The 16247-nt window shown below is 44.6% G+C and overlaps 1 protein-coding gene and 1 non-coding gene across 2 annotated transcripts in view; both read left to right on the forward strand.

Annotated features, from left to right (window-relative positions):
- Positions 1–1054: 1054 nt before the first annotated feature.
- The window catches only part of IGFBP7 (insulin like growth factor binding protein 7), a 68278-nt gene continuing 53085 nt past the window's right edge, over positions 1055–16247 (forward strand). The window contains exon 1 of the mRNA XM_032459617.1: positions 1055–1659. Within this exon, the coding sequence (XP_032315508.1) occupies positions 1185–1659 (475 nt within the window). The 5' untranslated portion in view covers positions 1055–1184. The remainder of the gene's footprint in view (positions 1660–16247) is intronic.
- On the forward strand, positions 6816–6921 carry LOC116659506. Its single transcript, XR_004314868.1, has one exon. It is a non-coding gene; the product is annotated as a U6 spliceosomal RNA (small nuclear RNA).

The raw sequence follows: 16247 nt of genomic DNA on the forward strand, positions 1-16247 counted from the left end.
TGGTTTTTTATTCTCTGAATTTTGTGATTATTTAATTTTCAAAAAAAGTTTATAATAATTATCCTAGGAAGACTCTGGTGAGAGTGACATTTCTAAACTGCTGGTGGCATTGAGAACCACACTTTGAGTTAGCAATCCTATAAATCCTTGGATCTATGCTAAGAAAAAAGAACTCAAAGAACTAAAATGCAACATGCAGAATTATGCACACTTCAGTGTTGTATGTTCAATAAAAATGAAAATAACTTAAAAGTCTGGATAGAAGGGACTCAAAGGGCCAATATTCTTGGGAAAAGGCTCTGAAATTGAGTTTGCAGAGTACTTTACAGAAAGACTGAGGAGGAATTGTCAGTTGCTTATATTAAAAACCTCACGGGATTACCAATGAAAATTGAGGAACTTTAGGGGGTCTCCATGGCACCCCCAGGTGGGCTTAGTTCTCCGGAGAGGTTTGATGGAGGTCCAGCACCGTTTATTATAAATTGAGGACGATGACCAGCTCTCGCATGGATTCTGGTACTCACACTTACACTTAAAACTTGACTTGGCATAAGAAAGCACAGAGGGAGGAGGCAGTTATGAGGTTCCAAAAAGAGGACTGGTTACGAACCATTTGTCCTTTTAGCTTGGCACCCATGACCACACCGGGCCGGTGGCCAGCGGGGACACAAAATCCCCATGGGGGGTTTGAAAAACGAACTGTTCTTAAAAGAGCTTCCCAAACCACAAAGTAATCAGTTTTCAGGTCTCCCAGACCCGCGGAGAATTTAATGGATTAAACGTGGGGTCATCTCAAAGTTGTTAAGAAGTATAAATATTCCGACTGGGAAAGGCGAGGGACCAGAGGGTGAGGGAGCCGTTCTCACTGCGGGCGATCCCCCAAGGACTGGGGTTGCAGCCCTCGGGAGCAGGGGCCGAGCAGGAGCCGGCGAGGTGCGTTCGGAGCCCTGAGACCCAGAGGCCCCCACCCCCGTGGCTGCCCCGCGGCTGCCCGGCCCGGCCCCGCCAGCAGGGGCGCGCTCGAGCGCCGCGGTCCCGGGAGAGGCGGCGCGGGCGAGGCGGCCACGCTCTCGTCGCCACGGGGTGTGGTTCCCGCGGTCCGGCCGGGCGGGGCACCGGGTTTAAAGGGCCGGCCGGAGGGCGCCGGCTCACTCGCGCTCCCGCCACCGCCACCACGGTTAGCCATGGAGCGGCCGCCGCTGCCCGCCCTGCTCCTCGGCGCCGCCGGGCTGCTGCTCCTGCTCCTGCCCCTCTCCTCTTCCTCCTCTTCGGACGCCTGTGGCCCCTGCGAGCCGGCCGCCTGCCCGCCCCTGCCCCCGCGAGGCTGCCCGCTGGGCGAGACCCGCGACGCGTGTGGCTGCTGCCCGGTGTGCGCCCGCGGCGAGGGCGAGCCGTGCGGGGGCGGCGGAGCCGGCAGGGGGCACTGCGCGCCGGGCATGGAGTGCGTGAAGAGCCGCAAGAGGCGGAAGGGTAAAGCCGGGGCAGCAGCCGGCGGCCCGGTGGTGAGCGGCGTGTGCGTGTGCAAGAGCCGCTACCCGGTGTGCGGCAGTGACGGCATCACCTACCCCAGCGGCTGCCAGCTGCGCGCCGCCAGCCTGAGGGCCGAGAGCCGCGGAGAGAAGGCCGTCACCCAGGTCAGCAAGGGCACCTGCGAGCAAGGTGGGCATGAGCGCGTTCCCCTCCGACCCCGCCCCGCTCAGCCCGGAGAGCAGGGCGCCCCCTCGCGGGGCAGACCTGATAGGGCGTCTGCGGCCCGCGGCCCGCGGCCCGCGGCCCAGCTGGTTCCCGCGGCTCCTCCCGTGGGCAGGAGGGGCGGGGAGGAGTTGGCGGCCGAGGGATGCCTGGAGGGATGGGCGTAGTCTCCCCTTCTCTTTTTTTGGTGGTTTTATTTTGAGAGTTCGGTGCGTGCGCCAAGAAAGTGAGGACTGCATGCCAAGTGTATATATGGAAAAGATTCCCGATTCCACAGACACTCGCATCCCCAAAGCTCATCCAGCTCGTGCTAACCGCTGGCAAATCGATCTTCAAAAGCTGCCCCCACTCTTTTGGCAACCCAGAGTTGTCATTTTCTTTTCGTTCTTTCTTGGCTTGGGTGTATAGAGATGAAGTCAAGAGGAGAAAGGAGTTTGACGATGAGATACAAAATAAGGACTCTCAGAGAGAAGTTAATTGTCCCACATTTAATTGGCTAGATTGTAAGAATTTTACAAATTGGATTTCATGGTTTCTTCTTTCTTAATATTAAGGAAAATAATTCACTCACTGGAAGTTAGAGTCGCAAACAGTAATCTAACTATCTAATTATATGTGGGTAAAACCCCCCAAACTCTTTGAAGAATGCTTTTTAATGATGTTGTTTATGTTGTGAACCTTATGACCATTTTGTTTTTCTTTCTTGTTCCTTTTTTGCGTAATTTGTCCCCAGGATGCATTGTTCAGCAGGAATGCCTTTGAGGTTATGTTTGATCTTTTATTTTATTCCAAACAAGTCCAACCAAGCTTGTCATAAATGAAACGGGAAAATAGAGTCTGGACTTGCAAAAAAAAGGGGGGGGGGGGCTTTTAATTCTAATGTCTGAAATAACATTTTCCATAGGCAGTAGTTTCAAGGGAAAGTTAGAAATCCAACCTTGGCAGTCCCTCTCCTGGTCTGAGCCAAGGTAGAAAAGAGAGGAGGTAGTTCTCCTGAAATGACAGAAGCAGTTGCTTCTTTAACACAGCTCAGACTTTCTCTAAGCTTTCCAAATAATTCTTTTTTTTTTTTTAGAGTTTTTCCCAGAAGCCTAGACACTAATAGGTCGTCTGTCACTGATTTCAGAGTTCACTATTGAAAGCCTTAAATAGTGTTAACAACTTACTATTCACATTATCATCACCTTAAATTTAGAAAATCACAATCCAAATAATCTGCATACTTTTCCAACAGAACCAATCATTTGTGCCTTTGGGTCTAATTTATCAGTCATGCCATGAAAAGAGAAATGTCCATAGTTTAAGAATTCATTCCAAATACTGACATTTTTCTTGCACATTCTAAGGGGAATTTTTCCCCATAGTCTTTCCAAATCCATGGAACTTGCCTTGTCAAAGCAGGTTACCTCGATGATGATTTAAGTATTGTCAGTTCTAGCCTGTAGGTAGTTTTATCCATCTTCTCTTCTGCTATTTACATCTCTAAACAATCACACAGTGCAATTATCAAATGTTGAGCTGGATAGTCATATAGAAGGAGTCACATAACTCCATTATCGTGTAAACCCATCTCTGCATCTCTCCAGACTGCAAACCCCATGAGGGTACAGACCTGGTTTTTCTTTATGTTTGGGAAAATGTTAAGAGAAATAGCATCTAAAACTGAAAACCTTGACACAAATTAGCCTTTTTTCCCCAACCTAAATTTAGAGATACAGGGTCCAGGGCCTGGGGCCCGTATAGGGAGAATGCCAGAGAGAGCAGAAAAGGATGTGAGGTTCACCAGAGTACTTTTCCTCAGCAGAGATAAATGGGACTACACCCAGATTTCCTAATAGATTTCTCCTGATTCCTGGATGTGTTTTGACAATTATAGAAGCAAACCCATCAGATTGCCACGTACTTCTGTGCCATTTACTACTGGGGCTTTGCAAAGAGTAGGAAATACATTCTCTGGGTTCTTCCAGCCTTTTCTACCCTCAGAAGAAACTTGAATTATGCTTCCTCAAATATTGAGAGGGAGTGAGCATCACTGTTGGTCTCATTTAGCCTACATTTATTGAGCATCTCGCATGTGTCCGCACTGTGCTAGGTGCTGTGCAGCTGGGGATGCACAAAACAGGTCTGGTCTTGCTGATTAAGAAAGAATCCATACAGGTTACAAACCTACCTCTCAAAGCACTTTCCCTGGAGCCATGGAGACACTCCCCGTCTTTTCCCAGTCCCTTCTTTTCTGAAGTCACCACTTACCCACCTTCTGGGGAGAGATGCTGGTCCACTTGTTTTTTGTACCTACCTCTGTGATAAGAAGCAAAGCCATCTTTTTGAAAATCTGCATAAAAGATAATGAGTTAATAATCTCAAATCTTGAAACTGTCACCATGAATTTAGTGCCATTAGGTCTTATTGAGGTCCCTGAAGTCATGGGTAACTGGAAGAGGGGATTTGAAAATTCAGTTTAATAAAAAGTAAATAGAAATGCCAAGATGTATAATAACATCTCACAGGCGGAAGAGAACATGGTGCTCCTTTATTCCGTTTCTTGGTACCCCTATGTTCTTGGTCTTTTATATCTGAGCTCCGTGGCAATCTCTTGGTCCCTTTGGGTCCCATCCCCTCTTCTTCTCCCTCAGAATTAATGTTGACTTGTGGAATCAGAATTCATTCTTAAGGGTCTCCCTTGTTAATACTTTTAGGACCAAGTTAAAACTACTTAGCAGGGCATACGAGGCTCTTCACAGTAACTCTTATTTTGGCCTCTTCTCTCCAACCCCCTTTATGGTCCACAATAATTGTTCGCTCTTTGCTGTTGTTTGCAATCACACCCTCACTTTCCTTTCCCCGCTTTGAACCTTAGCCTTCAAGGATCAGCTGTGCCACCTTCCCTGGGAAGCCCCTTGACTCTCTCCCCACCGCCTGCCATAATGATGTCCTTGTCCTTCTTCAGCTCAGTGTAGGCTTCCAGCCATTATTGTATATGTTCTGATTCTGTTTATACATTTTTTGTTGGGGAGTGGAGGGTGTTACTTTTTTAAATCTATTTTTCATTAGGATAACATTGGTTTATAACATTACATAAGTTTCACTTGACATGTACAGCATTATGTTTCTTCTTCTGTACACCTGACAGGGTGCTCACCACTACAAATTTTGTTTCCATCTGTCACCATGCAGTTGACCCCCTTTATTGATTTTGCCATTCACCCCATCCCCTCTGGTGACCACTGCTCTGTTCTCTCTGTCTACATGTTGGTTTTTGTTTGGTTTGGTTTGCTCACTTATTTTTGTTTTTTGGTTTTTTTTATTCCACATATAATTTAAATCATTTCTCCTTCTGACTTATTTCACTTGGCACAATACCCTCAAGATCCATCCATGTTGTTGCAAATGACAAGATTTCATCTTTTTCATGGCAGAACAGCTTTCCATTGTTTACATATACCACATGTTTATCCAGTCATCCATCACTGGGCACTCGGGTTGTTTCTGTATCTTGGCAATTGTAAACAATGCTGTGATGAACATAGTGGTGCATATATTTCAAATTAGTGCTTTCGTATTCTTTGGGTAAATAGTCAGAAGTGCGATAGCTGAGTAGTTCTATTCTTAATTTTTTGAGGAACATCTATACTGTTTTCCATAGTAGCTGCACCAGTTTACATTCCCACCAACAGTGCATGAGGGTTTCCTTTTATCCACATCCTCACCAACACTTGTTATTTCTTACCTTTTTGGTAATAGCCATTCTGACAGGTGTGAAGTCATATCTCATTGTGGTTTTGATGTGCATTTCCCTAATAATTAGTGATGTTGAATATCCTTCTTATGCCTATTGGCCATCTGTATGTATTTTTGTTTGGAAAAATATCTATTCAGCTCCTCTGCCTTCCAGCCACTTCTCCAACAGTATTTATTGCACATGTAACATGTATATATGAGAAGAGGCCTTGGAGCAGAATAGTTAAGACGCTGAGTTCTAGAACCAGACTCTCTGGGTGTGAATCTTAACTCTGCCAGTAACTTAGCCTTGAGCAAGTTCCCTGACCTCTCTGGACCTGGGTTTCCTCACCTGTAATGCAGGGATTATAATCATACCTGTCCTGTAGAACTGTGAAGATTCAGTGTGAAAGTTATCTGTAGAAAACACTCAGTGAATATTCATTGCTCTCATTATTTCAACTTGAAATTAAGCTCCTTAAGGGAAGGGAATTTTTGCTCCCTGTTCTATTCTCAAGGGCCTAGATCAGTGCCTGGCACTAGCAGATGCTTTAAACATATGTTGAATGGATGAATGAATTTGCCAGGCACTCTTCTAGTCCCAGGGTAGGCAGCCTTGAATAAGGTACACAAGATCCCTCTCTTGTGGCATTTACTGTAAGTTTTAGACAGGAACAAGTAAACATATTTTCACATAGTAGCGTGTGCTGTGAAGAATGTGCACCAGGGAGTAGGACAGAGACTAGGGATGGATGAGCCGTGGTAGGTGGGTGGACCGAGCCATGCTGAGGACCTTGTGAGGATTTCTGCAAAGGGAGCAGAGCTCCTGAGGGGACATAGAGCTCTTCCAGTTAGTGTAGAACCTTCCACAGCCTCCAAAGGGCTCTCTGAATGTCTGTCTTCCTCTCAGGACCAGGCAGCATCCTAAAAGAGGGACTCCATCTTCCTATTCCTTATAAACTCAATGACTGGCTAATAGTTGGACACTTTCTAAATATTTGTTGACAAAACGCAGGAATCCTCTTAAGAAAGTGCCTTCTCGTTGGAAACCAGGCAGTGGACTCTTCTGCCTGTCTGCCTTCTATTCTCCCTGTGTCTTCTGCCTGCCTGATGTGTGAGCCAGGGAGTGCATCGGACATTGGCTCGCCTTCCCATCCTCTGCTGTTCTGAACTCTAACATTAGGTGGTCACTTTCCCCCTCAAATCCCATTTCCACATCTTCTTGCTGGTTAGAATTAGGTTGAGAGCAACAGAAACCATTCTGTAAATGGGAAAAGCTTCAGTAAAGATTTTGATATTCAGAAACGCATTTTATTTGATGAATTTTAAACATTTGTTTTTCGAGAAGTTCGTTTTAGGCTCATTGTTCTGTTGGTAATGTATCATTTAAATTCCCATGTTCTAGTGTTCGCTTTGGCTGCACATATACTAAAACTGAAACGATAACAGAGAAGATTAGTGTGGCCCCAGCACAAGGATGACACGCAAATACGTGAAGTGTTCCATAAGAAGAAATAAATAAATAAAAATAAATGCCCGTGTTCTACTACTATCCTTCAAAGAATTTATGAATTTATAATATTGTGATTTATAATAAGAAGTATATACTTGACCTTCATTCAATTCCTGCCACATATTTCCCTAAAACCTGTGGAATTTTCTGAGTATTACAAGCAGATGAAGGTGTCTTTTGTTATGTTGGTGAGGTGACTTTCGGAAAGCCCCTAGGTCACCTCAGGATGGGGGCTGGTTGCCAGTGGGGCCAACCGTGGGATTAGTGGATTGGCGCTTTCAGTCTTGCCCCAGACCCCCTAACCTCCCGGGGGAGGAGAGGGGCTGGAGATTGAGTTCAGTCACCAATGAGTGAATGATTTAATCAATCGTGCCTATGTAATGAAGTCTCCATAAAACCCCAAAGGACTGGTCAGGAGAGCCCCCAGGCTGGTGAACACGTGGAGGTGCTGGGAGAGTGACTCGCTCTGAGCGCGTGGAAGCTCTAGGCTCCTTTCCCCACGCCTTGCCCTGAGCACCTCTTTCATCTGGCTGCTCCTGAGTCACATCCTTTTATAATAAACCAGTAAGCCAGTAAGTAAAATGTTTCTCTGAGTTCTGTGAGCCACTGTAGCAAATTAATTGAACTTCTAATTTGTGGCCAGTCTGTCAGAAACACATATGACAACCTGAACTTGTGATTGGGGTCTGAATTGGGTGGAGGGGGTAGTCCTGTGGGACTGAGCCCTTAACCTGTGTGATCTCTCTCCAGGTAGCGTCAGAATTGAGTTGAATTGTAGGATGCCCAGCTGGTGTCAGGGAGTTACTTGGTGGTGTGGGGAAAAACACACCATTGTAACTGGTGTCAAAATTGTAGAGCTTCATTGAAATTTGAAACAAGGGTTCCAGAACTGAATGAAATTATTCTGGTCTGATTTATCTTGGGTGGGGGTGGGGGGTGCAAGTCAGGGCAGCACTTTGCTAAATTAACATAATGATGCCACAGAGATGGTCAGGGAGCACAGAGGAGGGGGATCCTTAACCCAGATTTGTGGAGAAAGAGCCTGAAATGACTTCCTGGAAGAATGGGGTCCTCCCTGAGGTGGGGGTAAGAAGGAATTGGCTGGAGACGAGGCTGGAGGTTGGGATGGAGTTAGGGGGGGGATGAGAAGAGCATTCTGGGCAGAAGGAATAGCACGTGGTTCCATGGGGCTGCCTCGCAGGGAGGGAGGGCAGAGGTGGCAGCTGGACACTGAACAGAGCCCAGTGATGGAGGGCTAATTAAGAAGTTTAGATGCTGTCACAGCATCGCTTGAGTGATATAATTGGATTTGTGCTTTTTAAACATCTCTGTTGGCTGCCCTGAGGAGGATGGATTGAAAGGGGGCAAGACTGCAGAGACTTCCGTTAGGAAGCTGTTACTACAACCCAGGCAAGAGGTGCTAGCTAGACTCCCTCCTCACAGGACCTCTGCTTTCTCTCTCAAATCTTAGAAGCATTGTCAAACCTGGGTTCCCAGCCTGCCATGGCAAGCTGTTACTTGGGAGTGAGAAGCCAGTACTGCGCTGTGTTCTTACTAAATGACCCCTCACAAAGTGCCCTCGTAGCCAGCCCTGCTTCTGAATTACAGCCACTCGATCATGTCAGCAAGCTCTTCCTCCTGTAATCCCCATTCCTCTTTCTCTCTCTGCTTGCAGATCAGAAACAGAAAAAGCCACATCTCAAAGAGTCTACCCCACCTGAATAGAAATGCTTTAAAAATTTTTTCCTGGCCTCAGTTGCCGTTAATTGCACACAGAAAGTTCTAGAAAGTTGAAGTAAGTCACTGGTTCTTTCTTATCCCTTTACCCAGTTTTAATCACCGCATCTTAGGAAAGATTTGAAAACCTGAGGAAGCTTTAGAAAAGAAAACAAGCAGCCTTGAAGAAGGGTCTTAAAGGACTTAAGACTCTTTTCAAGGAAAGTAACCCAAAGAACAAGTAAATGTTTCTTCATGGTTTGGGAATTAGTTATTAAGTGGAAGGTGCCTGACCTACTGTTCTACAATTCTTCAGGAGACAAATTAACAGTCCTAGAACCACACAGCCACAAGGCACATTTCGATTACACTCCAGGAAGAACTTGCAGTAAAAACTATTGAATACTGTGATGTGCTCGTGTGGGAGTCAGGAGAATTATGTTTCGAAGATTCTCTTTTTGTGGAGCTAGAGAGCACCGAAGGGAGGAGGGGAAGCGTCTGAGAGAGGATGTTAAAACTTGAGGCCTTTTACATGGACCTGAGATGGAGGGATTGAGCTGAGCAGGCATTTGTTTGATGTGGTTTGTTACTTGGGAATGATAAGCACATCTTTCTCTAGGGCCTGCCCTCAGGGTTTGTCATAGACTTGCCTTCTAGGAGAAGCTGCCTTATAAGGCTCTCTTTTGCTTAGGGACAGAACTCCCCTGGACGGAGTCCAAGGCCAGCCAGCCTTCCAGTGTTCTGAATTCCTCCCCACAGTGGATAAGATAATGGTGCTTCCTTTACCTCAGGCTACCCCACAAATGATCTTACCTCATCTGTGTTTTTAATTGTAAGACAAATAACATCTTGTTTTTAGCAACTGTTTAAAAAGAAAAAACAAAAAACCTGAATTACTGTCAAAAGAACTTTTTAAGCCGGGGCATATGAGTGTGCCCTTTTTTGTAATTTAGATCCAGGACTGCACTGTTGGAAAGCTTGGAGATGAAAGAAGACTTAGGAGTATGTAAGTGAATGAGTCTAGCTATTTTAGGCAATTTTAAAGATTTCCCAGTGAGTCCTTTACTCTTTATGAGGCACGTGGGAGAGCGGGAGGGACTTTAGAAATATCTAAGGAAAGCTTTCCCAAGCCTGATCTGTGTGGAGTTTTCAGGCTGATCAAGGCCACCACCCCATGAAGCCTGCAAGAGAAAGGAGGTCAGGAGAAGAGAGCCAGGGTTGATAATGGAGGGAGGGATGTTTATTTTTGACTTAAAATTAATGTGTTGAACTCTGTTAAAATTAATAGTTGAACTCTGTTTTATCCCAAGCTGGATTAATGTCAGAATGGTCTGGTGCCTTTGAAAAAGCTAACTTGTTGAATTGACTTAACCGTCCTACAGAGGTTGATCAGAAACCGCTGGAGCAGCAATACCCAGCTCCCCTCCTTCCTCAGTGCCTCTACCGAGCAGTGGGTCACCAGAGAGAGGAGCCAGCCATGAAATCTCCTGGGCCCCAAAGCAGGTCAGGGTTACGATGTTTTGTATCTGGAAAGTAAGAAAGGTTCAGACCAGGTAAAATAGACCTAGTAACCCAGTGTTGACAAAGCCCCATTCATATGGGGTGAAGTTACTTACAGTAAGAGTTATTGGCAAGGACCAGCCGATGTGTTCAAAGTAGAGTTTACCACTATGAAAAAAGCAACCTCTTCAAAATGTTGGGATTATATATATATATATAAAATAAACAAAGGCACAGTTTAGTCTACCTACTTCAGAGGATTGTTGCAAAAGTCAAATTATAGAATAGGTATGACATCACTGTGCAGAACTGTGCAGCACCAGGTAACGTAAAGGACCATTACTGACTAGACTGTAAACTCCTTCAGGGCCAGAACTCTGCATAGTGCCTTGTGGGGTGTGATAATGATAACTGAGGCTTGTATAGTACTTTATGGTACTTTACAGTTACTGAGGGTTTCTGGGGATGTTCCCTTAGAAACCTCACAACAGCCTTGGAAGGTAAGGGGAAATTAACATCCCAGTTTCCAAATAAGGAATTGAAGGTCGGCCATCGCGGACTAGCTGTGTTACTAGTTCTGGTACGTAAATCTGGGTGTTCTCCTGCAGCCTTGCTGGTCACAGTGTGGCCCAGAGACCAGCAGCATCTGTATTACTGTCTCTCTCTTCTGTAAACCTAAAATTATTTCAAAATTAACAGCTTAAAACAAAGGTGACTCACAGAAGTCAAACTCTTGGGTATGAAAAAGCATTAGGAGTATCTTAAAGAATTTATCTTGCTTCTGTTTTCTTTTTGGTGCATTGACAAGGGGGGTGAATGACACATTCCTCTCTAAATCGCTCTAATTAGCCTAAAAAAGAAATTACATATGATAACAAAGTTGATGTCATCGTTTAATTGGCTTTTGTGGTAATGTGGTATGCCTTGTAATGTCATACTACATTCAGGGAAAGGCGGTATGTCTTACATGAATGAACGCGTCTGAGCGGCCTTCATACAGATCCCCGAGCCCAGTCTAGCATCAGCCCTTCCCAGCCCTTGGCGATCTGAGAGGCAGTCTCCTTAATTGCAGCCAAGAGTCTCTTGAACGGCTTGTGTGCTAGGGGCAGCTGACATGACAGTTTTCCCAAGCAGGACCTCTTGGGACGTAACATTTGTGTGTGGTGTTTGATCATTGCCGGGCCTTTCTGGAAACTCCAAATAGGGTATAGGAGAAAATCACTAAGATAACTGTCAACACACTCAAATGTGTGCTTTCACCGGAGGTTTTAGCCCTTAGTGCTGACTGAGGCCTGCCCCCAGCACGGAACCATCAGTATTCCTGGCTGGGAACACAATATTTACTCCACATTTAAGCTGTAGTTCATTGTAGGGCTACTCTCTTGAGGGAATTTGCATTTATAGGAATTGAAGCATATTTTTTGTCCATCAGGTGACCACTTGCAGAAGAGGGAAAAATCTATGTAGCAGTTTGAGAACTCAGTTACGTGTAATCTATTTTGACTTTGTGAGAGGAATAAAAAGAGCACTTTAATATTTTAGCAGGCAGAAGTGCAGCTGACTCCAGTCACCCTGTTCTTTCATGTTGTTTTTCTTGAAGAAGGGACGTCTCCAGCTCTCTTGGAGGCTTGTCTTTTTCCCTGAGTGAGAAAAGCTCAAAGGCATTTCATTTACATCACGGCAGATTAGCAGGCTGGTGGTCAAGTGTTTGAATCGGGAAAGCTTCAGATCTAACATCTGTTCAACTCTCTTCTGGTCTGACCCCAAGCAAGGGAGAAAAATTTATCAAGAAATAGATCTCCTGGAACCTTCAGAAGGTTTTGAAAGAGACCACACAGAAATGCGGCTTTAGGAATTTGTCAGGACAGTCCAAGCCTGCGGGATACAGAGCCCGCTCCTTCTCCGTGGGAGCTTTCAGAACTTTCTGCTCAGGGAACAGAAAGCCAAAAGTGAATTTCAATAGCAGCTGCAGCAATTACACCGCAACCCTGGCTTCCAAAGGACCCGCCTGGGGAAGCCAGAGCGTGGGATGGAGAGTGAAGTGCTTCAGCGGCAGCGCAGCTCTGCGTTAGAGGAGGCGAGGCGAGGGGACCGTGCAGCGAGGCTGCTTGTTAGAGACGCTCAGCCCAGCTGGAGAGGGCAGGCTGGGGCAGAGATCAGGATGCTGCCTGAGTTTTGACAGGTGAGGGCTGGGGAGCCAGAGGCCCCTCTCCACTCAGGTGTGTCTCACATCAGAGCTGTAGCGCAGGAGGCAGGAGCTGATCCAGCTTGGCTCTTTCTGCACCACTGAGCCTTTGGTTCACTGGAAGATAACTGTCAGGGCAAGGGCAGGCCTGTTCAGGACCCAGTCGTGATGTGGGCAAGTTAGCGGCCCCCTGCCTCATTCCTGCCTCATCTGAGCCCTCTTTCTTTTCACCTGCTCTGCCTGGCCTGTCATTACTCACGGCCCCTTTCTCCTGTCTGACTGAGCTCAAAGAAATGTGGTTTCCTTTCTCCACCTCCCAGCCCTTTCTTACAGAGCCTGGCCAGCAACTTTATAACCAGTGAGCTCTACTCAGTCTGCTCCCAGACTCAGGAGCCACCTCCTGGCTTCCCCCATAAGAGAGTGAATGAAAAAACACTTGGCCTGCCACCCCCATAAGGCAGCCAGTTCAGTACACATCAGCCAGAGATGACTGTCCCTTCTTTTCTTGATACTCCTTTGGGATGAAGTTTTTTTCAGATGTCCTAGGATCCTAATCCACTCCATGTATCAGAACAAAACCCTGTGGCCCCTCTTAGGTCCAGTCCAGGGGATGGGGGAGACAGTCACCCCGCTGGTGACCATGAGTTTCACAGGTCCCCAGACCTGACTCTTGTGACTGTGCTGGTCACCCAACGGCCAGAACTTGGCTGGTGTGTGTGAGAAAATGTGGCAGAGTGGTTAAGGGAGTGAAGTTTGGATTCAGACCACCTGAGTCAAATTTCTCTCTGCCACTTAACTGTTTGTGTGACCCTAACCTCCTTGATTCAGAGTTTTCTTACTTGCAAAACAAGTATAATAATAGTATCTGCCACTTAGGGTCACTGGGAGCTTAAATGAGTTACATGAAAAGCACTGGTACCTGGCATATAGTAAAGTCTCATTAAATGCTGTTTCATTTCAGTTTTTATTGCTGTTAGCATCATAAACCCTGGTATGAGTTAGTTTACAAGTGCCTGGACTGTGACATGTTAATGTCTTACTTTGACCAATCCAAATGTAATATGGCCTTATTTATCTCTAGGTTAGATCTAAAACCTGTGTTTAAATCTGTGCAAACAAAATAGCAGGATAATATTCTTATAAACAAATCTCTGGAAACTTCCACCTAGCTCTTATTCTTGCTCTTCAAGGATTCCAGGACAGAGTCCTGCTCCATCTGGGAGAGATTCCAGAGTCCAAATGCAGATAGTCACATGGGAACCACCCAGGCTGCTGGCCAAGGGGGTTGCTTTGCTTTCACAGCGTGGAATATTTCCATCTTCGAGCTCAGGTCACACACATTATTTTCTAGTAATACCTTTTATGGATGGGACATTTTGGATTCAAAGGACACTCAAATTCAGTAATTACTGGTCTGTTTCTTCCCTGCATATGTTGGAAATGTTTGGGGTTTTGTTGGCTGGTCTCATTTTTGAAAAATATTGGAGATATTCCAAAGAGGAATGTGAACCAAAATCAGAGCTTGGCAGAGGAAGAGTATGATTAGTATCCATTAAGTACATATGGGCATTATCCTTGACTTTTAGAGATTTTTTGGTGGAAATCATAAAGTCTTTTGCTTGTACTTCATGTGTCTCTTTTTTGGCTTTCACATGTAGCCTTAGCTTAGCAGGAACTCTTTTTTAAAACTCAGATTTTCAACTATAAACGGGCATATTTAGAATCATGATGGTACCCACTGAGGCTGGTTCTTTGCATCCATCTGAAAAGTGCTAACATCCACCTCCCGGTATAGGGTGGAGAGCAGAAGAGCTGAGGGTGTGGAGAGGAGATAGAAGAAGCTGGATAACCTTTCAGATTCCCCAGCATCAGCAGTTATGAAATTGGTTTGCTTGTGATCTGGGCAGCAGGACTTCTGAAAGCTTCCCAGATGATTTAATGTCCAGGCCAGGTTCAGAACCACTGATCTAAAAAGACTTTCCTTGGGATAATTATAATAATGATGGGCCAATTTCAGCTCAGTTGATCCAATTCTCATGTTCCACAGCAGGACGATTTTTCAGAACATCTAGTACACCAGAGGAAGTAGAAGCCAGAGAAAACATGGTCACTCGATACAGTGCACACGGTGTGGTGCTTTGACTGCTTCTTATCTCCTTGACTGTCTCAGTGCGGTTATCTGAATCCGACAGAAAGAAAATATTTCTACCTCTGTCTGACTTGTTGATATTAATAACAGTTTGAATACCACAGTACTTAATTCACCTAAATCCATGCAATCCAATCTTTCAATCATGTCTCTAGAACATTAGTTCCATGAGCCTAGTGTTTTTTTTCTACTTTGTTCACTTTAGAATTTCAGTGTCTTTAAATAGTCCTTGGGATAATATAGTTGGTATTCAATACATACTTGTTGAATAAATGAATTAAGTGTGGGTTATAATGTGCCCTGTTGGAAAGGGGAACATTCACACTGGTGGAGGCCCACCTCTCTCTGTGTCATCACTCTGGGGTCTCTGATAGGAAGAGATGACTCTGTCCAGCTTCTGGGTTCAACCTAGAGAAGAATCTCTTGTCACTTGGCTGAGACCTTCCTGATTGGCATCTTCTCAAATTGCCCTTTATCCTACTATTACAAAAACTCTGAGACTGAGAACAGATTTTCAATTCTGTCATCTCCCTCTAATCATTTCACAAGCAGTGGGATTGTTATTCTACCACTGGCTGTGTGACCTTGGGAAATTTACTTAACCTCTCTGAGCATCAGTCTTCTCATCTGTAAAATGAGGATACTACATACCTCACAAGTTAGTTGAAAGTTACATGAGTTAATGTACTTTAGACAATGAACACAATGTTCAGCCCACAATTGGCTTTTTTTTCAGTTTTATTAGGTAGAATTGTTACAATTTGACTGCACATATACAATATATTGCATGTAAATACATATATACAATATACTGCACATATTTTTTAGTTTACACGTATGTACTAATCATTGTTTCTAAGAACAGTATAGAGGTCTACCTTTCTAAACTTACATAGTTATCAAAAGAATAAAGCCAACCACAAAATAAGAATCAATAGAATGTGGTAATCCAGTCATAAAGAACAGTCAAATGTGCTTACACATATTTAAGAAATCAGTCATCTAAGTTATAAATAAGTAGTTCATTTTTGTCCTTTTTTTTTAGATTCCACATAAGAGTGATATCATGTGGCATTTTTCTCTTTCCAGCTCACTTCACTTAGAATGATGATCTCTAGGTCCATCCCTGTTCCTGCAAATGGCATTATTTTATTCTTTTTTATGGCTGAGTAGTAGTCCATTGTGTGTGTGTGTGTGTGTGTGTATACTCTTACACCACATCTTTATCCAATCATCTGTTGATAGACATTTGAGTTGTTTCCATGTCTTGGCTATTGTAAATAGTGCTGATATGAACTTTGGGGTGCATGTGTCTTTTTGAATTTTATTTTTCTCTGAGTATATGCCCAGGAGTGGGATTGCTGGATCATGTGGTAAATCTATTTTTAGTTTTTAAGTGAATCTCCTTTCCATCCTCCATAGTGGCTGCACCAATCTACACTCTTACCAACAGTGTAGGAGGGTTCCCTTTTCTCCACATCCTCTCCAGCATCTATCGTTTGTGGACTTTTGAATGATGGCCATTCTGACTGGTGTGAGGTGATATCTCATTGTAGCTTTGATCTGCTTTTCTGTGACAGTGCTAAGCACTTTTTCATGTGCCTGTTGGCCACTTGTATGTCTTCATTGAAGAATTGCTTGTTTAGGTCTTCTGCCCATTTTTGTATTAGGTTGCTTGTTTTTTAGATATTAAGGTATATGTGCTGTTTATATATTTTGGAAATTAGTCTCTTATCAGTTGCATCATTTGCAAATATTTTCTCCCATCCTGTAGA

The sequence above is a fragment of the Camelus ferus genome, chromosome 2 (assembly GCF_009834535.1).
Source record: "Camelus ferus isolate YT-003-E chromosome 2, BCGSAC_Cfer_1.0, whole genome shotgun sequence".
Lineage (NCBI taxonomy): Eukaryota > Metazoa > Chordata > Mammalia > Artiodactyla > Camelidae > Camelus > Camelus ferus.